This window comes from Carcharhinus amblyrhynchos, chromosome 1, assembly GCF_965287045.1.
Source record: "Carcharhinus amblyrhynchos chromosome 1, sCarAmb.v2.hapA, whole genome shotgun sequence".
In the NCBI taxonomy this organism is placed as follows: domain Eukaryota; kingdom Metazoa; phylum Chordata; class Chondrichthyes; order Carcharhiniformes; family Carcharhinidae; genus Carcharhinus; species Carcharhinus amblyrhynchos.
Window position 1 is genome coordinate 39579997 of NC_137324.1, and position 23915 is coordinate 39603911.

Genomic DNA, 23915 nt, shown 5'->3' on the forward strand with positions numbered 1-23915 from the left:
ATTGTACCCACCCCAGTCCAACACTGGCATCTCCATATCATCTCCCTATTTAACAAAAGGAATATCCTGGATTCATCATTTCCATTTCATAGAACCCTAGAATGCTGGAGGCAGCAATTTGGCCCATCAAGTCTGCACCAAATCTTCAACAGGGCATCTTACCTGTAACCTCACGTATTAATCCTGCTAACCCCCAAACATACACACCTTTGGGCACCAAGGGACAATCTAAAGTTAATTTAAAGTTTATTTATCAGTCACAAGTAAGGCTTACATTACCACCGCAATGAAGTTACTGTGAAATTCCCCTGGTTGCCACATTCTGGTGCCTGTTCGGGTCAATGCATCTAACCAGCATGTCTTTCAGAGTGTGGGAGGAAACTGGAGCACCCAGAGGAAACCCCCTCAGACATGGGGAGAACATGCAAACTCCACCCAGATAGTGACCCAAGTCAGGAATCGAATCTGGGTCCCTGACGCTGTGAAGCAGCAGTGCTAACAGCATGGCCAATCTACCAAATCTGCACATCTTTGGACCATGGGAGGAAACCCACACAGACAGGGAGAACATGCAAACTCCACACAGCCAATCATCCAAGGTTGGAATTGAACCCGTCCCTGGTGCTGTGAGGCAGCAGTGATAACCACTGTGTCACCATGCCTCCTCCAAGATTTTGAGTTTACCTCTTTTCCCATCCATCATAAATTGATACCCTGGACCATCCTTTCAAGTGTGATCACTGTACCTCGATAACTTTACATTTTCATATAGTAAAAGTTTATTTATTAGTCACAAGTAAGGCTTACATTAACAATGCAATGAATGAAGTTACTATGCAATTCCCTGAGTCGCCACACTCCGGCACCTGCTCGGGTCAATGCACCCAACCAGAATGTCGTTCAGATTGTGGGAGGAAAGCGGAGCACCCGGAGGAAACCCATGCAGACACAGGGAGAACAAGCAAACTCCACACAGACAGTGACCCTAGCTGGGAATGGAACCCGGGTTCCTGGCGCTGTGACACAGCAGTGCTAACCACTGTGTCACCCATGACAGAAATAGTTTTAAAACAACCTTCTCCAACCCAAATATAAAAGTAACATTTTCATAGTTCCTCATTTTCTCTTAAGCAATTGATCTAATAGAGAGCATTAGTTTATTTCCTACCTTAGGATTTGTTTGTTCTCAAAACATGGTTTGCCTCTGATGTCAAACTATGCACCCATTCATTCTGCCAGCACACACCTGCTTCCTCTCTTCAAAACTACTCAGTGTTCCAGCCAATTGCTGATCCCAGTTGCCAACTTATTTCTGGCCTCAATCCCCAGAAAACAGAAGTGGATGCATTGCAGCTTAATAAATTAAACTGCAGTGAGCAGCATACATAGAAATTTTCACAGAGGAAGCCATTCAGCTTATTGTGCCTGTGTTGGCTGAAAAAGAGCTACCCAGTCTAATTCCACTTTCTAACTCTCAGTTCACAGCCCTGAAGGATATGTACTTGAAGTGCTGTAACCAAGTACATATGGGTTTCTGTCTCTGCCACCCATTCATGCATTGAGGCCTCAACACCTTTAGTGAAAAATTCAACTCCCTTCTAATCTCTTTACCAATTGCTTTAAATCAATGTCCCATCCTGATTGTCGATCTCCCACTGCCTCCTCTGTTCCAAAGAGGATAACTCCAGTCTATTTGAGTTTCACTTGTAGCCAAAATTCTTCAGTTGTGGCAATATTTACCTAAATCTCCTCTGTACCTCTTGAGGATGATCTTTCTAATAACACAATGAACTTTATACAGTATTCTTGCTGTGGCCTAACTAGTGTTCTGTACAGTTCTACCGTAACCTCGCTGTTCTAACCGTGCCTTGACAATCAAATTATCCCATTTGCCTTCTTAACCACCGCATCTTCTTGATTTGCTACCTTCAGGAATCTATGGACATGCACTTTAAAGATTCCTCTGCAGCTCAGAATCTGACCAGTTATTCTGTGTTCCTTAGCCCCATTTGCTCTCCTGAAATGTATTACCTTCCATTAGCTAGGGAGAGAGTAGGGCCTCTTAAGAATCAACAAGATCATCTAAGTGCAGATCACCAAGAGATGGGTGAGATCCTAAGTGAATATTTCTCATTAGTATATACTGTTAAGAAAGACATGGATGTTAGGGAACTTGGGGAAATAAATAGTGGTGTCTTGAGGAGTGTACATAGAACAGAGAAGGAGGACTGAGAAGTCTTGAAGTACATCAAGGTAGATAAATCCTGGGACGTGATGAAAGCGTATCTCAGGATGTTATGGGAGGCTAGGCAGAAAATTGCAGATCCTCTAGCAGAGATATTTGAATCATTGACAGCCACAGGTGAGGTGCTTGAAGATTGGCGGGTGACAAATGTCATGTTGTTATTTAAGGGCTGCAGGGAACAGCCTGGGAGCTACAGGCCAGTGAGCCTCACATCTGTAGTGGGTAATTTGTTAAAGGTATTCTGAGAGACAGAATCTACAGGCATTTAGAGAGGCAAGGACTGATTAGGGATAGTCAGCATGGCTTTGAGTGGAAAATCGTGTCTCACAAATAGTGAAATGGATATAAAATTGGCTTGACAACTGAAGACAGGGTGGTTGTAGAGGGTTGTTTTTCAAACTGTAAGCCTGTGACCAGTGGTGTGCCTCAGGGGTCAGTGTTGGGTCCACTGTTCTTTGTCACTTATATTAATGATTTGGATGAGAATTTGATAAGGCATGGTTAATAAATTTGCAGATGACACCAAGCTTGGACAGTGAAGGTTTCTCAGATTACAACAGGATCTTGATCAATTGGGCCAGTGGGCTGATGAATAGCAGATGGAGTTTAATTTAGATAAATGTGAGGTGATGCATTTTGGTAGATTGAACCAGGGCAGGACTTACTCAGTTAATGGTAGGGTGTTGGGGACAGTTATAGAACAAAGATCTAGAGGTATATGTTCATAGTACATTGAAAGTGGAGTCACAGGTGGACAGGGTAGTGAAGACGACATTCGCATGCTTGGTTTCATCGGTCAGAACATTGAATACGGGAGTTGGGATGTCATGTTGAAGTTGTATAAGACATTGGTAAGGCCACACTTGGAATACTGTGCACAGTTCTGGTCACCCTATTATAGAGAGGATATTATTAAACTAGGATAACTGAGATTCACTAGGATGCCACCAGGACTTGATGGTTTGAGTTATATGAAGAGGCTGGATATACTGAGACCTCTTCTCTGGAGCGCAGGAGGCTTAGGAGTCGATAAAATAATGAGAGGCATAGATCAGCGAGATAGTCAATATTTTTTCACAAAAGTAGGGGAGTCTAAAATTAGAGGGCATAGGTTTAAGGTGAGAGGGAGTGTTACAAAAGGGTCCAGAGGGGCAATCCCCCCACCCCCTTACAGAAGGTGGAGAGTGTCTGGAACAAGCTGCCAGAGGTAGTAGTAGAGGCGGGTACAATTTTGTCTTTTAAAAAGCATTTAGACAGTTACATGAGTAAGATGTCTATCAAAGGATATGGGCCAAACGCAGGCAATTGGGACTAGCTTAGTCATTTTAAAAAAGAACAGTATGGACAAGTTGAGCTGAAGAGCCTGTTTCCACGCTGTAAACCTCTATGACACTTCTACAGCCTGAATTCCATTTGCCAATTTTCTGCTCATCTAACCAGTCCATCAACATCTTATTAGTGAACAGCTTTCTTCCTCACCATCATCGATTAGCCAATTTGTGTGTCATCTGCAAATTTCTGAACTCTACATTTAAAATCTATATCATGAAAAGCACTGCACCGAGTTCTGCAGCACCCAATTGGTTTTATCTAGGTCAATCATGTCAACAGTCCTTCAAGGAGTGCTTTTCAAAATGACGATAAATACTACCCCTCAGAACTTTTTCGCCAATAATTTGCCAACTGGCCTCTACTTACTAGATATATCCCCTTCTCACATGTTGTTATTTTGGGTATACTTGAAGTTTGCTCAGTTGCACAGGCACTGGCCTGAGAGCAAAGATTTCACCTGCTTCTCAATTTAAAACTCCTGACAGAGCCAAAACAAAATCCACATTTACCACATACACAAAATATGTTCTTATTGATGCTTACCACTTCATCTAACAACTGCTCAGCACTTAAAAAGGAAATCTTGAAATTCGTACAGACAAGCTTTCCATAAAAGCCTCGTTGTAAAGAATCTTCTCGACTGTATTTCACCACAGTGTTGGCTTCACAGATTACAAGTTCCCCTGCGTGAGGCAGAAAAGGGAAGTGAGCAGAGGGAAGAAAAATGAGAACTAATGAAATCAACTCATGTTAAATGCTGGATACTCCTCCAGAATATTCAGCCAGGTAGACATCACAGTCTTAATTTGATCACAATGTCCATTTTCCAACAACAATCATAATCAAGGCACTAGTTAGACCTCATCTGGTGTACAGCATACAGTTCTGGGCACCACACTATAGGAAGGATATGAACATAATAAGCAAAAATGCAGAAGAGGTTTACAAGAATGGTTCCAGGGAAGACAGGGCATGGTAGCAGCAGGGCTGCATGGTAGCAGTGGTTAGCACTGCTGCTTCACAGCTCCAGGGATCTGGGTTTGATTCCCAGCTTGGGTCACTGTCTGTGCGGAGTTTGCACATTCTCTTCGTGTCTGTGTGGGTTCTCTCCAGGTGTTCCGGTTTCCTCCCACAATCCAAAGATGTGTGGGTTAGGTTGATTGGCCATGCTAAAATTGCCCTTTAGTGTCCTGAGATGTGTAGGTTAGAAGGATTAGCAGTAAATATGCAGGGATATGGGATTGTGGTCAGTGCAGACTCAATGGGCCAAATGACCCCTTTCTGCACTATGGGGTTTCTATGATTCTATGATGAGAAAATTCATTTATGAGGATAGATCGGAGAGGTTGGGACTTCTATCTTTGGCTAAGAAGAGATACGATAGACATGTTCAAAATAATGAGGAGCCGGACAGAGTAGATTGTGGGAAACTGTTTCTGCTCATAAAAGGATCAAGTGTGAGAGGGCACAGATCTAAAGTGATTTGCAAAAGAAGCAAATGTGATGAGAGAAAAATTCACATTAAGTGATATGGTACTGGAACACACTGCCTGAAAGTGTGACGGAAGCAGGTTCAATTGAGATATTCAAGAGGACATTTGATTATTATTTGAATACAATCAATGTGCTGGGGTACAAGGAAATGGCAGAGGTATGGCACGAAGTCATGATGCTCAATTGGAGAGCCAGTGCAGGCACGAGGGGCTAAATGGCTTCCTTCTGCTGTGTAACAATTCTATGATTAAAAATAGAAGCTCTCAACTCTCTCTCTCTCCCTAATATTCAAAAGGAAAAACAGTTACTGCACAAACATTTTAGAAGATGGCTTTCTTACCTGGTAATAAGAATGGCTTCAGCTCATCATTAATATTTTCCTTTTTAATTTCCTGAAATGAAAATGAAATCTCAATCATGGATTAACACAAAATGTCTTAATGAACATAGTGAACTGGAGTTGGAAGAAAGAGTCCTGTAGCATATAATCTGAATTCAGATTGTGGAATTAAATTCTGCACAAATTCAATAATATGTACTCCATAAAAACATTTCTCCAATGCGAGCGATCATATGATGACCATTACAAAAATTTAAAGTTTATTTATTAGTGTCACAAGTAGGCTTACAGTACCTTCACTGCTGAGTTAATATGAAAGTCCCCTAGTCATCACACTCCAGCGTCTGTTTCGGGTCAATGCATTTAACCAGCACGTCTTTCAGACTGTCGAAGGAAACCACAGCACCTGGAGGAAACCCACACAGACACAAGGAAAAAGTGCAGACTCCTTGCAGACAGTGACCCAAGCCGAGAATCAAGCCTGATTCCCTGCCGCTGTGGGACAGCAGTGCTAACCACATTACTACCTTCTTCATCTTGGTGGGCACGTACTTTTAGCAAAAGTTTCTGAAGAAATTGAACATCCTTAGAAGGATCACGTGAATCCAGCATACAACTTGAAGATGTCTTAGTTCCTTCTTTCTGTTTATGTTTAAACGAAAGTGAAAAAGAATGAAGTAATAGCAAGGACTGGAATTATAGATCATATGAAATAAAAACTGAGCTTCTCTACGTCACTTTTCCAGCCTAATATATACAAACAAATCTAACTCCACAAATACAGGTCAGACTTTCTTAAAAACACATTGACTTGATGGACCAAATAACCGCCTGTGCCATAATGACTATCACCTTTTTCTCCTTTCCATCACATTGTCATTGCCAAGCTACAGTACAGCATACAGCTTCTAGTAGCATACTGAAGAGGGTCATTAGTTATGCACAACGCTTCATGGAAAATGCTAGCATGTAATTTTACTGAAGGAGCGTCACAGCCAAGTCCAACTTTGCCCTTTTCCAACATTCACACACAAATTTTCAGCAGAAGCATGAATCCTAAATAAAATTCCCCTTCTTGCCAAAGGCGAACAGTGGCATGGCTACTGCCATCCATACTGAGCTCAGCCTATGTGTGGGGGCTCCTTGGTCTGTAATGTTGCCATCCAACCCAGATGGCCAGGTGCCTACCAGGATCAGTATTAATAGCTAAGGAAAGTACTCCAGGAGATTTTAAGAACAATATTTTGTCAAATAATTCATCAGCAACTACCACCAGGAAAGGGAAGCTACAACTTGCATCATGAGGCATTGCTGCACAGTGACCAGTGCAGCACCACCCAATCAAATTCAAACTGTAAACTAACAAAAAGCCAGGAAGACTCAGGTTGGCTTGGGTGCGAGCAGCAAGCATTAGTCCAAGTGTAATCAGCATGAGTGGGGGCTCAGTTACTTATTTTTCTCTCCACTCTTCCATGCATTAATCCCAGCAACAGAAATAAGCTTTAGCTCCAGGTTCCAGCTATCTGTTGCTATACTGTATTGTAGTGTAGTCAATCATGACTAAATATACAGTAGCTCTTACAGCATCTAAACCATTTTAGACAAAGAACATAGCATCAGCTTACATTTTTCTACAGCATTAAGTCAAGGGGAATTCACAATGGAGGTATGAAATGGGAAGCTTCCTGGTACACTTCAATATCAGTGGCATTATTGTTTATGATCACTAAAAACCTTGTGTATAGTATAAATATCCTGCACACAAACTTTACTTCATAATTAAGCTATGTTTGCATGTCAACATTTAACATTCAACCAGCTCAAGATGTCAATATTTATAATGAAGGTAACATGTAAGAACTTCTATATAAATTGTTGTTACACAAGTAATTGTACACTCTGGCCATCGTATTGCACTTTGACAAAAAATTTAGTTTCTTCAGTTCTTTCCTCTTTCCCTCCTGACCCCACTAGCAACTCCACCTAAAATTTAATTAATGATAGCTTGAACACCTCCAACAAGTTTACCCAGTTTCAGGCAAATGTATTAGTTATGTCACTGGATAAGAATAATTCTGGAGTTCACGAGTTCAAATCTCACCATAGTACGTTGGGAATTTGAATTCAATAAACCAGAAACAGAACATGAAAGTTTTTGGGCTGTTACAAAAATTTAACCTGCTTCATTAATGCCCTCCCTGGGGAAAACTTGCCACCATTAACCCATTTGGCTCACAAACCTTTGCAAACCTCCCAAGCCACTCAACTATAAAAGGGATTTGCTACCTAGAACAACAAAGAATGTGCCAAAATTTTGACCATTTTTATTTTAAATATCTATTTTCTCATGCTATTAAAACTGACTTCAGGCCACATGCATTCCACATTTTGATCTGATTTATTTGATTCATTACTGTCACGTGTATTGGGATACAGTGAAAAGTATTGTTTCTTGCATGCTATACAGACAAAGCATACTGTACATAGAATAGGAAAGGAGGGTGCAGAATGTAGTGTTACAATCATAGCTAGGGTGCAGAGAAAGATCAACTTAATGCAAGGTAGATCCATTCAAAAGTCCAATGGCAACAGGGAAGAAGCTGTTCTTGAGTCAGTTGGTACATGACTTCAGACTTCTGTATCTTTTTCCTGACCAGGGTGTGTGGGGTCCTTGATTATGTTGGCTGCTTTCCCAAGGCAGTGGGAAGTGTAGATAGAGTCAATGGATGAGAGATTGGCTTGTGTGATGGACTGGGCTATGTTCGCAACCCTTTGTAGTTTCTTACAGTCTTGGGCAGAGCAGGAGCCATAGCAAGCTGTGATACAACCAGAAAGAATGCTTTCTATGGTGCATCTCTAAAAATTGGAGTGCGTCACAGCAGAATTTCTTTCGCTCCTGAGAAAGCCAAGGCATTAGTGGCCTTTTTTAACCAGTGTCAGCACGGAGGAACCAGGACAGGTTGGTGATCTGGAACCTGGAAATTTAAAGTTCTTATTCATTTCCACTTGATGTAGAAATGTTGGTTTGTCCTCCACTACACTTCCTGAAGTTGATGACATTGCAACACATCTATGTATTCCAGAATTACATAGACATTACAATGTAGAAACTGGAGATTTCCAAGAATCTTGCCAGGGCTAGAAAGGGTTAGCTACGAAGAGAGATTGGGTAGGTTGGTTATTTTCTTTGGAACAAAGGTGGCTGAGGGGTGACTTAATTGACATGCACAAAATTATGAAGGGAAGAGTTAAGGGCGGGCAGGATAAAACTGTTTCCTTGAAGGAAAATTCTAGAACCAGGGGACATTGATTCAAGATGAATGACAGTAGGAAGAAGATGGTAGGTGTCTGAAAATTGCTGCCTGAGTTGGTGGTGGAGACCCTGAGCTTCTAAAAAGTATCTGGATCTGCACCTTAAGCCAAGGGGCTGTGGGTCAGATGCAGAAAGGTGGGATTAGAATGGGCACGTGTGCCCTCAGGTTGGCATGGACAAGATGAGCTGAATGGCCTCCTATATCTTTTCTATGGTCCAAACAGGCCATGTCAACATTTACTATCCATGTGTGCAAATAGTCCTGATTACATTATCCTATCCCTTTATTTGAAGAAAACGTAGAAGTGACTTGAAAGGTTTTAAACATCAGACTTTAATCACAAAGCAAGAATGGAGTTACATAATAGATGACTTGTATATATAGTGATATAATGTATTCCAAATACATTAAATCGCTTAATACACCAAGTGTTAGCTTGGATCACGCATTCACGTCTCTGGAGTGGTACCTAAACCCATAACCCACTGACCCAAAGGCAAGAATGATGCAACTAATTTAGTTGTTCTGCTGCCCAACATTAAAATCCACTCAATTAATTTTTGCTAGCTAAGGATCAGCAAGAACAAAACCATCACCAGTCTTCACTAGAAAGTGCCTGTCAGGCAACAATCATCTTCAGCATGCTAAGGTCCATCCCTTACCTTATCTGGTCACTCATAGGCCAAACAAATTTATATTCACTTTGTCAGTGTAGATAAGGTTCGGCAACTAATCTTTGCAATCAAGTATACGAAGAAAAAGACGTAGCGTCAAGCAAGTACCAAAGCTAAACAAGAGCAAACAATAGTGCCAAATTACATCATTGTTGCTGCAATCATTTTGGGGGGTGTGGCAGAAATGTTACTTTTCCTGGGACCTTTGCCAGCTATTCACTTCTCTTTTTAGAGTAACAAAAACTGGAAATGTTGATGGTGAAAAGTGGGCAAGGAAGGAAGTGAAAACAAGCAAGACATCCCAAAGTTAGAAAAGTGCAGTCATGTAGGGAAATATGATCATTACTGAGCTCATTGTGCACAGTGAGTTCACCAAAATCGAGGGAAGAATCACAGTCAGATCAGAGAAGGGAGTCTGTGCTGCTCATGAAAGTGTTATGGGATCTTCAATAGAACCAAAGGATGCAAAGTTACAGTGAATGGCAAGTGAACCAAAAGGCAATATGAGGGAATTGCAGGTGATTAGGATCTGGAATGCACAGTTGAGTGTGTGGCGGAGACAGAAACAATTATGCCTTTAAAAAGGAATTGGGTAATTATCTGAATATGAAAAATTAGCAGGGCTATAAGAAAAAGCAGAGGAGTGGGGTTAGCTGAGTCAGTCTTGCAGAGAGCCAGCATGGACACAATGTGCAAATGGCCTCCTTCTGTGCTGTAACTAGTCTGTGATATATCTAATTAAACTGGCTTTGGTTTAACATCGCATAGGACGGTAGCTCCATAAATAGACTCCCTCAATGTTGCAGAAGAGCGTCAGCCTAGTTTCAGGTGGTCAAGTTCTGAAATAGGGCTTCAACCACAATCCAACTCAAAAGGCAAGGATTCTATCAACTGAGCAGAGTTGAAGCAAATTCCCTTTTTCCACTAACGATGCCACACCCAATAACCATTTTCAAAGGTATTCACTATGATTAAAGTAAAATTAATTTAGGAAAGCTAATAGGTGTTATTTAACAAGTGGGTGGGCTATTTTTATAAAGCCAAAAAATATTCAGTTTATTAACAAAATATTTACTTCTACTTGCCTTCAGTAAACTAAATGCAACCTTACATCATGTTCTAATGAAAATAACAGTAACATAAATTCTCATAAAAAAGATAGAAAAACATGTACTCCTCACTTAGTGTTGCATTACTCCAACACATTTCAACACAGGAAGGGAATGTTAAACGTCACCAGTTATGACCTGCATATACACAATTTTCAATCAGCAGGCCAAATGATTAATTTTTCCCTCCTAACTCAATCAGCAACTTTTAAGATGCATTTAGATGCTTTTGTAAGATGTTGTGCTTTTCATGAGCTGATTCTGCAAAATATCTGTGGAAGAAATTTTACAAAGTTACTGCATTCTTTTGGTGATGAGTAAAACCTACTTCATCAGGATAATGCTTCTTCCTATGCTCCTTGTTGTTACCATTGAAAAGTTCAATAATATTTGAAAACATGCAGTATAGACTACTATGCAATGATGTAACTTGTAGCACTAATCTCCTCTAAGATTGCAGTTTAATGCACTTAACACATCAGCACAGATATTGGAGATCAGTAATTTTATCAGTATGGGGCATCACGATTCACCATGAAAACTCTCAAATAATAAAGAATATGCACAACTCATTTTAAATTGATGCTTGTGAATAACAAAAAAAATTCACTTGCAATCTTCCAGAGCAGAATTCAGAAAACTGCCAGCACTTCCAGCTTTCCTTCAATTTTTTTTCTGAGCTAAGTTAAGGCACTTCAGCAAAAAGAAAAGTTTTTTTTTAAAAGAGGTTTTAATTAAAAAGAGTTTGACACATTACTGAAATGGTTACCCATCAATTTCCACCAACACTTAAATTAGTCATAAGTAAGGCTTACATTCACACTGCAAAGAAGATACTGTGAAAATTCCCCAGTCACCTCACTCCAGCTCTGAGGGAGAATTTAGCTTGATCAATTCACCTAACTTTTGATCTGTAGGAAGAAACTGGAGCACCCAGAGGAAACCCACGCAGACATGGCAGAACATGAAAAATCCACACAGACAGTGACCCAAGCCAGGAATCGAACCAGGGTCCTTGGAGTGAGAGGCTGTGCCTTGTCCAAAACTAAGGCACATTATAGCAAACATCTCGAGACAGTTAACCTGTTCTTACCTCACAGGATGCCCTGGCAAAATTAGTGGTAGGAATAAATAAATACACTAAAAATTGAAATAAATTAAAGCATTAACTTTAGGTGCACAGTCAACATCTGAAAAACATTCCCTTTGCTCACAGTTGATCCACAACCTTCAGCAGTCCTCCTTTTTGTAAAATTCCTTTCCCAAGTTCTGCATCTCTGACTCTCATCCCTTCAATTCAATTTTACTGACCACTCCAACCATCTGTCGCTTTTTCCCCTCATATTTGTTTCTCTCCTTCCTTCACCTCATGCACCCCTCACCCGTACCCAATCTCCTCCACCCAAATAATGCTTTTGGTTATTTTCTACATTAAAAGCAAATTGTTGATATTAATTCACAATACTAGGGCAGCACGGTGGTTAGCACTGCTGCCTCAGGCCAGGGATTCGGGTTTGATTCCCGTCTTGGGTCACTGCCTGTGTCGGGCTTGTACATACTCCCTATGCCTGCGTGGATTTCCTCCCACAGTCCAAAAGATATGCTGGTTAGGTGCACTGGCCATGCTAAATTCTCCCTGTGTACCCAAACAGGCATCGGAGTGTGGTGATTGGGGGATTTTCACAATAACTTCATTGCAGTGTTAATGCAAGCTACTTGTGACACTAATAATTCTCCTAAAACCCATCAAGAAGCCCAGTCATATTTCGGTCAAGTACTTTACCACAGAAAGGGTTTTTTTTTAGTAACTATTAGGTTTCAACATGTAATTTAATCATACAAGTTACTGCGCTGAAAATGATGTCAAGTGAATATCCTGAGTTGCTTTAAAATCACCTCTCTGCTTAAAAATAAATTCCATTGCTGTGGAAAGATACTGATTCTTTTTTGGTTGCAAACTGGCAGAAAAGTTTTTTGAAATCCAATGCTGAGAGATCCACAGCCTTCAGCTGTCCTCTAACACAGAAAGTCAACACCTGTTGAAAGCATGCATTAAAATTAGAATTCTTGCAAGGTGTTTTATTTAGGTTACCCCTGAGAGTCATCCAAACTTGAAACATTAGCTCCATTTCTCCCCAGATCCCAGTCAGGCCTACTGAGATTTTCCAGCATTTTCTGCTTTTGTTTCAGATTCCAGCATCAGCAGTAATTGCTTTTATTTTGCTTGGGTCGTTTGTGTTTTATGACTTGTTATCCAGAGGCCCAGGCTAATACTATGGGGACACAGGTTCAAATCCCATCATGGCAAGTGGTGAAATTTAAATCCAAATAATAAAGTCTGGATTTGAACACGAGTCTCAGGAATGATGACTGTTAAACTATCGTCAATTATCATAAATATCCACCTGGTTATCTAATGCCCTTTCGGAAAGGAAATCTGCTGTCCTTACTTGCTCTTGTCCAAATGTGATTCCAGATCCATGCTAATGTGGTTGACTCTCATCTTACTCCAAAATGGCTGGCAAGCCATTCAGTTCAAAGGCATATTTAGCAAATATTGGCTTTGCCAGCGACGCTTGTTTTGCATGAAAGAATAAATTAAAGCAAACAGCCTACTGTGGAAGAGTGGGTTCCTGCAGTGCATCATAGATGGTTCACACTTCTGCCACTGTGCATCAGTGGTACAGGGATTGAATGTTCGGGGAACATATATCAATCAAGCGGGCTGCTTTGTCCTGGATGGTATCAAACTTTACATGGTAACCCTCAGGATGCTGAAAGTGGGGATTCAGCTAGTGAACGTCAAGGGTGGTGGTTAGATTCTCTCTTGTTAAAGCTGGTCATTACCAGATGTTGTCCAGGACAATATGGACAACATTCATAGCCAGCATTTATTGCTGTCCCTAATTGCCCTTGAACAGAGTTGCTTGCAAGACCACTTCAAAGGGCATTTAAGAGTCAATCTCATTGATGTTTAGGCCAGATCAGAAAAGAATGGCCCTGGATTTTTGCAACAATCAACACTGGTTTCATGGTCATCGTTAGACTTTTGATTCCAGATTTTTATTAAATTCACCAGCCATAGTGGGATTTGAATCTGGGCTCCCAAATTACTGATCTCTAGATTACTTGTCCAATAACAATACACCTCCACCTCCCTGTGCAGGCAGTGGATACAGCAAGATGTAGATCGGTTGGAGATCTATAATCGCCAAATTTCTACAATGACATTCACAAATCAACAAAATTAGCACTGTGGCATATCACAACAGCTTCACATTGAAGTTATAGTCAAGCATCAAGGTCCAAACTTGACGTATAAATGAAAATGAATGCTTAGATAGGATAGCTCCATTTCACACCCTACACTGGATACAAGCTGCATTTACACTATAGACATAGAAACTAGGAGCAGAAGTAAGCCATTCAGCCTCTCAAGCCTGCTTCATCATCCAACATGATCATGGCTGATCCTTGATCTCAATGTCAAATTTCTGCTTTCTCCCCAGACCCATTGATGCCATTAAAATCTAAAAAAAAACATCTCTTTCTTGAATACAATTCAGTGACTTAGAAACGTAAAAAAAACTACAGCACAAACAGGCCCTTCAGTACACAAGTTGCGCCAAACATGTCCCTACCTAGTAGACTTACCTATAGCCCTCTATCTTACTAAGTTCCATGTACTTTTCCAGAAGTCTCTTAAAAGACCCTATCGAATCTGTCTCCACTACCACTGCTGGCAGCCAATTCCACATACCCACCACCCTCTGATTGAAAAACGTACCCTTGACATCTCCTCTGTACTTACTCCCCAGCACCTTAAACCTGCGTCCTCTCGTGGCAACGATTTTAGCCCTGGGGAAAAGCCTGAGAATCCACTCAATCAATACCTCTCATCATCTTATACAACTCTATCAGGTCACCCCTCATCCTTCATCTCTCCAAGGAGAAAAGGCCGAGCTCTCTCAACCTATCCTCATAAGACATGCCACGCAATCCAAGCAACATTCTTGTAAATCTCCTCTGCACCCTTTCTATGGCTTCCACGTCCTTCCTGTAATGAGGCAACCAGAACTGAGCACAGCACTCCAAGTGGGGTCTGACCAGGATTTTATACAGCTGCAGCATTATCTCCCGATTCCTAAATTCAATTCCTCGATTGATGAAGGCCAGTACATCATAAGCCACCTTAACCACAGCCTCTACCTGCGAAGCTGCTTGAGCGTCCAATGAACCCAGACCCCAAGATCCTTCTGATCTTCCACACTGCCAAGAGTCTTACCCTTAATATTATGATCTGTCATCCTATTTGACCTGCCAAAATGAATTGCCACACACTTATCTGGGTTGAAGTCACTTCTCAGCCCAGTCTTGCATCCCATCAATGTCTCATTGCAACATGCCTCCACACTATCCACAACACCCCCAATCTTTGTGTCATCAGCAAACTTACCAACCCATCCCTCCACTTCCTCATCCAGGTCATTTATAAAAATCACAAAGAGCAAGGGTTCCAGAAGAGAACCCTGGGGCACTCCACTGGTGATCAACCTCCATGCAGAAAAAGACCCACCTACAAATTGACCTCCACAGCCTTCTGTGGTAGAGAATTACACAGGTTCACTACCTTTCGAGTGAAGAAATATTTCCTTATTTCAGTCCTAAATGGTTTACCTGTATCCTGAGAACGTGCCCCTGGTTCTAGATTCCCCAATCACAGAAAACATCCTCCCAGCTTCCAGTCTTTTTGAATTGATTTATTATTGTCACATTTATTGGCACAGTGAAAAGTATTGTTTCTTGCAATGGTATATAAACAAAGCATACCATTCATAGAGAAGGAAACAGAGTTCAGAACGTAGTGTTAAGTCAGCGCTAGAGTGTAGAGAAAGATCAACTTAATGTGACCGTGGACAGAATTGAACCCAGGTCCCAGGCATTGAGAGGCAGCAGTGCTAACCACTGTGCCACCCCACCACAATGAAAGTCTGACCTGTCATCTTGTTTTTCAGTGTCTAGATCCTTTTGGATTGGTTTTCAGAAGAGCCCGTAAGCATGCAGCCACACATTATCTAGCTTAACAGTTCAATGCTGTACTGATTGCAAGTTGCACAGAATTGGAGGCCCTGTCATTTGGATGAGGCATTGAATAGAGACCCTATCTTCCACTTCAGTTGATGTAAAATAAATCACACAGTACTGTTTGAAGGACCGAGGAATATATTAACGATCCCAGTTAATATTATCCCCAAACATTAACATTTTAAAACACAGCAATTTGATGGACCTTGCTTTGTGCAAACATTTGCTGACACGACAATAGTGAGTACACTTCAAAAGTACTTCAAATAGTGATAAAGTGCTTTGGGATATCCTGAGATTATGAAACATTTGAGCAAGTTTGTTCTTTCTTTAAATACAATGATGATAGCAGAAGCAACTATCTTGACTGGAGCTTCTTCATTACAATAGACAAATCAGTGGTTAGCACTGCTGCAGCCTCACAATGCCAGTGACCTGGGTTAGACTCCCAGCTTGTGTCACTGTCTGTGCAGAGTCCGCATGTTCTCGCTGTGTCTGCATGAGTTTCCTCCCACAGTCCGAAAGACATGCTGGTTAGGTGCATTGGTCATGCTAAACTTTGTGTACCCAAAACAGACATCGAAGTGTGGCGACTAGGGGATTTTCACACTAACTTCATTGCAATGTTGATGTGAACCTACTTATGACAATAATAAATTAACTATAAATTACAACTGTAACTGTGTGTTTGTGGTGTCATCCAATATAACATTGAAGATATCAACAATGTATGTCTGGGATTGAACCTTGCCTTAATCCTCTTCAAGACGAGGGGGATTGAATGCTTTTCATCCACAACAGATTTGAGCTATAGCAATATATATCCCAAATAAAGTCAAAGATATGACCAATTAATCACACAACTTCCAGCCTTCACCGCATTAAAGTAAAAAGTTTATTAGTAACAAATAAGGCTTACATTAACACTGCAGTGAAGTTGGGAAATTCTCCACACTCCGACGTCTGTTCAGGGAAATGCATTTAACCAGCACGTCTTTCAGAATGTGGGAGGAAACTGAAGCACCCGAAGGAAACCGGAGCAGACTCAGGGAGAACATGCAGACTTGGCACAGACTGTGAAGCAGCCAGTGCTAACCACTGTGGTACCATGCAGCCCACAGGTTGAAAATATTATGAAAGCAATACAAGCAGGGATCTTGAGCTTTACAATACACTATGACTAAACAAAGCCACATTTTCCCCACAAGGAAGTAATGTTGACAAAGATAACTGACAAACTTGCTGCCGTCAACAGCAGAATTCTCTACTGATAATAGCTAATATTGAACAAAAGTTATATTCGTGAGTAATTTATTAAATCCAGGGGCTTATTTCACACTGTAACTGAGGGAGGCAACTGGGGACACCTATCTGGTGTATTTCATATAATTTATTCCAAAAGAGGGAGACATCTTCTTATAACCACATCACTCTAAAGCTGCACAAATGATAAACCAATCATTAGATCCTAAACACTACTGTTTAAAAGACTCAAAAATATACATACATGTTTTCAAAATAAAAGTATCATATTCAACATGCTTGGGGGCAGGGGAAAGAGTTTGTTGCATTGTACTAGGAAATATACACAGATTTTAAATAATTCCGGTTGATTTTGAGTCCACTATTATTGCATTGTATAACAGATGTTGGACCTCACTAAAATGCAACTGTAAATCTTAATGCAATGTCTACTTAGTTTCATACTGCATGTCATACCAGAAAGAAGCTGACCCACTAAAAACAAACCCTTGGGATTCCACCACGCTGCCTTTCCGGTGATATCAATGAGTCCCTCAACTTCTCTGCAGTATAATAACCTTGATCAGAGACGATAACATTAAATGCCTCACCATTGACAGGGCCGGGATAACTCAGTGGCACACTCCTATCTAAGTGCCATCATGTCCAAATAATTGCATGTCACGACACCACATTTGGGATATATGCTTCACTCTTACTGATTTCCTTGACTTCATTTACAGACGGGGAGAGAAGGGGGGGTGGGGGGAGCGCAAGAGAAACATGGAGAACTCCCGGAAAGAGACAGAGCACCACGAAGCTGGCAGCTTCTAATGCCAGCCCTCAGGCACAGTTTGAAGAAATAAATAATCGCCGCGCCCAGTCCGCAGGTTTCTCCCCTCCACCGCCTCAATCCTTCATCCGCAAGATTCACTCCCCCCCCGTTTGGTTTACTACTTGAATGATTTGTTTTTGTTCGAGAGAAAAAGATTGAGACCCACCTCGGGCGAAACGTAGGAGACGAAGGAAGGTTTCGCCGCCTTTCCGCCTCCCGAGCCTAGGCTGAGCATTTTGTGTGGGTATTTTTTTCCGGGTTACTTTGTTGCTCTTTCGCTCAGGTGCAGCTCTGCACTGATACAACTTGTATCAGTCTGGGAGGGCCCGCCCCCTGCCCGCCTCTCATTGGCCCCGGGCCCCCCCAGCTCCCCAGCGTCACTCAGACCCTGCGGCAGCTGATTGGTTCTCCTGGGTGTCAATCAGTGACCCATTTCCCGCCTCTCCGGGTCCCCCCTCCTCGCGCTCACTGCGCTCCATTTAAGGACTTAGAAAGCAGCGGCCCCTCCACTTATTGGCTGCTGCAAGTGCCAATCGCTATTGGCTCTGTACACTAGCTGCTGCTTTTTCCAGCTCCAGAGAGAAAAAATAGGCAAGTGCTTTGTAAAGTTTTGCATCTTTTGTAGCTTCGGACCGCAGTAAAAGTTTTAGGCGCTAATCTTCTCAGGAACCGGTTGGTAGCCGCGGTGTAAATGTGCCTAAGAAGCACCGAAGAAGAGACAGCACCCCGGCCTGTGTTGTTAAATGAGAGGCATTTCACAATGAATGAAAGAAAACATTGCGTGGTGCAGTGCAGGGGTGAGATTACAGAGATAGGGAGGGGTGAGCCCCAGGCAGGCATTTCAACACCACCAAGAGAGGTTTGACTTGCAGAGGTCAAAGAATCGAAACTAATGTTTCGTTAAGTGAATACCGTCTGAAGAGGGCAAAGATTTGTATGTGGTACAGTTCCTCTCATGTCCAGGGCATCCCAAAGCGCATCACAACCAATGAGGTAACTTTTCAAATATAGTCGCAGTTGTAATAATTTCTATATTCAAGAGGCGGCTCGATATAGCACTTGGGGCGAGCGGGATCAACGGTCATGGGGAGAAAGCGTAGAACATTACAGCGCAGGACAGGCCCTTCGGGCATCGATGTTGCGCCGACCTGTGAAACCAATCCAAAGTCTATCTAACCTACACTATTCCAATATCATCCATATGTTTATCCGTTAGGCTATTGAGTTGGATGATCGACCATGATCGTGGTGAATGGTGGAGCAGGCTCGAAGGGATAAATGGCCTCATGCTCCTATCCTCTATGTATCTTGTATATTTCTAAGTGCAGCAACCAATTTGTGCACAGCAAGCTCCCACAATCAGCAATATGATAAGAACCAGATGTTTTGGTGATAAAGGCAAATTACTGCAGAATCTGAAACAATCTCAGCAGTTCTGACAGCATCTGTGGAGAAAGAATGGAGTTCGCATTTTGAGTCAGGATGACTTTTTGTCAGAGATAGTAAATAGACTCACAACACCAGGTTAAAGTCCAACAAGTTTATTTGGTAGCACGAGCCTTTGGAGCATTGCCCCCTCATCAGGTGAGTGAACAGAGAAGTTCATTCACCTGAGTGCACATCTTTTGTCAGAGATGGTTTGGTGCTGTTATTTAAGAGAAACATTTTGGCCAGAAGTTTACGTACAAGAATGTGGATGTGTTGAATACGCTTACATCATGATGTGTAATCTACTTTATTTGGCTAAAATTTAAGTTTAAATATGTCTTATTTGTTTGACTAGCCACCCCCCACCCCTCCATCGCTGTCCCCATTACCTCACTGTCTGTTATTTGCTTCTGAGACTAAAGTTTAAAGATCTAAGTTTAAAGTTTATTTATTATTGTCATAAGTAAGGCTTACATTAACACTGCAATGAAGTTACTGTGAAAATCCCCTAGTGGCCACACTCCGGGGTCTGTTTGGGTACACTGACCATGCTAAATTCTCCCCCAGTGTACCTAATCAGCATGTCTTTCAGACTGGGAGGGAGGTTGTTATGAAATTAAGGTCAAGGGAAGGAAGCCAGGAAGTTGGACTGCATGAATACTATGTTAAAACCTTGATTCAGATGTTCTGCCCTAATTCCATTACTTCTGATGGAAATAACCAAAAAACAAAGGTCAGTACTTGTCTTTAATATTTCTGGTTTCCATATCTTCCCTGTTAAATACACCTAACCAGCACATCTTTCCCTAAAAGACGTGCTGGTTAGGTGCATTGACCCAAACAGGTGCTGGACTGCGGTGACTAGGGGAATTTCACAGTAACTTCGTTGCGGTGTTAATGTAAACCTTACTTGTAGCTAATAAACTTATTAAATTGCAGAAATCTGGAAATTCAGTGATTATCCTGCTTTCAAAATGTGGAATGGTGTTTTTGTTGTAGGATTCTAATCCATTTGTCATGAATATTGCTTTCATTTCACATTTTTCTCACTGTGGGGAGAAAAAAAGCAACTGAAACATTCAATCTTGTCCAGTCCTATAATGGTTAAAATGCAGAAGGATGTCATTTGACCCATTGTGTCTGTGCCAACATTCTGAAAGAACAATCCACCTAGTGCACCTCCCTTGCTGCCTTCCTGCAGCCTTGCACGTTATTCCTTTTCAGAAAAATTAATATCCTCTTGAATACATTGATTGGTCCAGCCTCAACTTTCATGCCGTGAATTCCAGATCCTAATCACTTGCTGTGTGAAAATGTTTGTTTCTCATGTCGCCATTGCTTCTTTTTGCCAACATCTTAAATCTGTGCCCTCCTTCCATCAGTGAAATAATTTCCTCCTTTCTACTCTATTCAGGTTCCTCATGCTTTTAAATACCTCCAACAATTCTCCTCTGGGGGTATTTCACAGCAACTTCTTTGCCATGTTAATGGAAGCCTTACTTGTGATTAATAAATAAATTTTAAAAAATGTTCAACCTTCTCTTCAAGGAAAACAGTCCCAACTATTTCAACCTATCTACGTAACTGAGGTTGCTCATTTTTGGAGCCATTCTTGTGAATCTTTTGTAATTCTCTCTAATGCTATCACAATCAGGATTAGTTGAATTTTTGACATAGTTACTGCATAACTTCTCTGGCCCTTTAAAAAAAATACAGGATCAAAATTTATTCCCTCAGAATAACATTTAAATATTGTAGGATTTTTATTTTAAAAATGGTTTAAGGTTTTCTGATATTTGTTTCTTTCTTAACTCGTGTAGATAGTCTTTTTGTACTACAGAATTTGTGTATTACTGAAAAAAGACCCATGTTATCAGAGCTTTTCATCTTGCCGTCATTAGGAAAATTTGCAAGAACACCACATTGTCAACAGAACAGCACTTAATACTGCATGAGAAGATTGAACAAAGAAAATTACAGCACAGGAACAGGCCCTTCGGCCCTCCAAGCTGCCTGAATTAACTAAAATCCCCTACCCTTCTGGGGACCGTATCCCTCTATTCCCATCCTATTCATGTACTTGTCAAGATACACCTCAAGAGTCACTACCATATCCGCTTCCACTACCTCCCCCGACAACGAGATCCACGCAGCCACTGCTGTCTGTGTAAAAAGTCTGCCTCGTACATCTCTTTTAAACCTTGCCCCTTGCACCTTAAAATTATGCCTCCTAGTAATTGACTCTTCCACCCTGAGAAAAAGCTTCTGACTATCCATTCTATTCATTCAGCCATGATCTTATTGAATGGCGGGGCAGGCTCGAAGGGCTAGATGGCCTACTCCTGCTCCTATTTCTTATGTTCTTATGTTCTAATCTTTTGGACTTCTGTCAGGTTGCCCCTCAACCTCCGTCACTCCAAGTTTCTCCAACTTTTCCTCATAGTTAATGTTCTCCATACCTGGCAACATCCTGGTAAATCTTTTCTGTACCCTCTCCAAAGCCTCCACATCTTTCTGGTAGTGTGGCGACCAGAATTGAACACTATATTCCAAGTGCGGCCTAACTAAGGTTAATAAAGCTGCAACATGACTTGCCAATTTTTAAACTCAGTACCCCGGCCGATGAAAGCAAACACACCGTATGCCTTTTTGACTACCTTCTCCATCTGCACTGCAACTTTCAGTAACCTGTATACCTGTACACCCGGACCCCTTGGTTAGCATATGGACTGTAGTAGAGACGTTGCCATGGAGAATGCACCAGTTAACTGCCAAGCTTTGTTTTTGATGGATTGTTACCTAACCTACCACTTGCATATTTCTGATGTGTAGATAATACATTTGCTTTATTTGAATCTGCTATTGCATTCTTTAATGGCCTCCATCCTGCACTCAAATTCACCTTTGAAATGGAACCGTCACATGAGCTCCCTTTCACTCATTTACTAATTGAGAAATCTGCCAGTGGGTGCTCTGTCTTCCATAAGTCTAACTTCACTGGTCAATATTCATGTTGTGAATATTCACACATTATAAGATTGGCCTTCTTGGCAACTTGTAAATAGGGGCTGAGCTATTACCTCATCATGCAAACTTGATGCTGAAATAGGGTGTGTAAAAGATATCCTGTGATCAGATCATTGCTTGCTATATGTCACATAAAACAATGAATAGACCAAGGCTCTCACTTTCAGTCCTGACAAGTACCCAGATGTCAGATTAGTTATCTCAAAAATCTGAGCAACAGGGAAAGGTAGCCATTACACACCTCTTATGCAATGGCAACATAAGTGGTTTTTGCCACCAACAGAATGCTGCTGTCAAGCTAAAAGATTTTCTGCCAATCACACAAATGAGTAATGTGCTATATAACTTTCAGTGCCAGTGTGATGCCAAAGGACAGGCAGTTCATATCAAACAGCTTGTTCCTGCCACAATTCACAACAAGCAAGGTACCCACGCTTGCAAAACTCAAAAATGTCCAACATTAGATGTGGTTCTATAATTGGAACCAAGAGGGTAATTGGGACCAAGAGTAGGTAATCACCCCAGGAGGTGGAGACACCTCTTAGGCAGAAGACAGGGACTAGGATAGCTGGGGGAGGGGGGGGGGTCAACTCCAGGACAGCCAAGGACTGCTGGCCTTTGTACAGTTTTTTTCTCAATAAATACCTTTTGTGTTCCTGATAATGTTTGTGAAAATGCATCATCGCATTGGTAATGAGGATAGATTTAATTATTGATAGCGCTGCCTGTTGGCCCGACACCTGTGAATATCCTGTGTTAATCAAAGATTGAAGCAAAGTAATGTTCACCTGAATGCCTGTCTCTGGGTGAATAGACCCAGTGAGGTGTTGCCAGACTTTGAGGGACAGGCACAGAGCAAATCTGAATTATCTGGTGCAGTCAGAAGCTTGGAAATGAATAGAAAAGAAATAAGAGAAAATAACCCCCCAGAAGCCAGAATGTTACTGCCTTGCCCTTGGAGCAGGCAAGGGGTGGGCAACAGAAATGTCCATTAACCTTAGGTGGGAATTTCTTGTCTCACTCAAGCGAGGCTGTAAACTCTCACCCTGTGACTTTTGAGTTTAAGAAAATAGAACTTGGGTTGAGGATAAGAGAAGAAAAGAGAACACAGAAAGCTGTGTTTAAAGTGAAGTAGAAGAAATGCCCCCGGGAGTCGGCAGCTACCAAGGCTGTGGTTTCAAATTTAGGAGACCTGCTGCAGTTAAACAAGTTCAAAAGTTAAAAAGAGGCCGGCACTAGGAAGCAGTGCTGCAGCTTTCAGAATTTAAAAAAATAGAAACAACCTGAGCAAGACACTCTGCACCTGCATTGAAATGTTTGTTGCAAAATATACCTGCAAAGGGAAGCCAACTTTATCGGACCAACAACAACAGCCTGTGTGTGTGTGTGTGGTTCGGGGAGGTGGGGAGAAGATTACTACATACTTAAAGAAGTAATGTGTTTAAAGAGGTAATGCGTTCAATATGGCAATGCACTTAGAACAAACAGAAAATTACAGCACAGGAATAGGTCCTTCAGCCTTCCAAGTCTGGACGGACCATGCTGCCCAACTGAACTAAAACCCCTTATCCTACCAGGGACCATATCCCTCCATTCCTATCCTATTCATGCATTTGTCAAGACACCTCTTAGAATCACTATCGTATCTGCTTCCACTACCTCCCCCAGCAGCGTGTTCCAGGCACCCACCACCCTCTAGGTAAAAAAAAATGCCTCATATTTCCTTTAAATCTTGCCCCTTGCACCTTGAACCTATGCCCCCTAGTAATTGACTCTTCAACCCTGGGAAA

At 41.6% G+C, this 23915-nt stretch overlaps 1 protein-coding gene across 2 annotated transcripts in view; it reads right to left on the reverse strand.

Annotated features, from left to right (window-relative positions):
- mtmr12 (myotubularin related protein 12) overlaps window positions 1–17956 on the reverse strand; it is a 78893-nt gene extending 60937 nt beyond the window's left edge. For both annotated transcript variants that reach the window (XM_080212763.1, XM_080212677.1), the window contains exons 1-3: window positions 17837–17956; window positions 5412–5463; window positions 4121–4260 (exon numbers count right to left, since the gene is read on the reverse strand). In XM_080212763.1, coding sequence (XP_080068889.1) covers window positions 4121–4260; window positions 5412–5463; window positions 17837–17905 — 261 coding nt within the window. In that variant the 5' untranslated portion in view covers window positions 17906–17956. The remainder of the gene's footprint in view (window positions 1–4120; window positions 4261–5411; window positions 5464–17836) is intronic.
- Between the last annotated feature and the right edge of the window lie 5959 nt (window positions 17957–23915).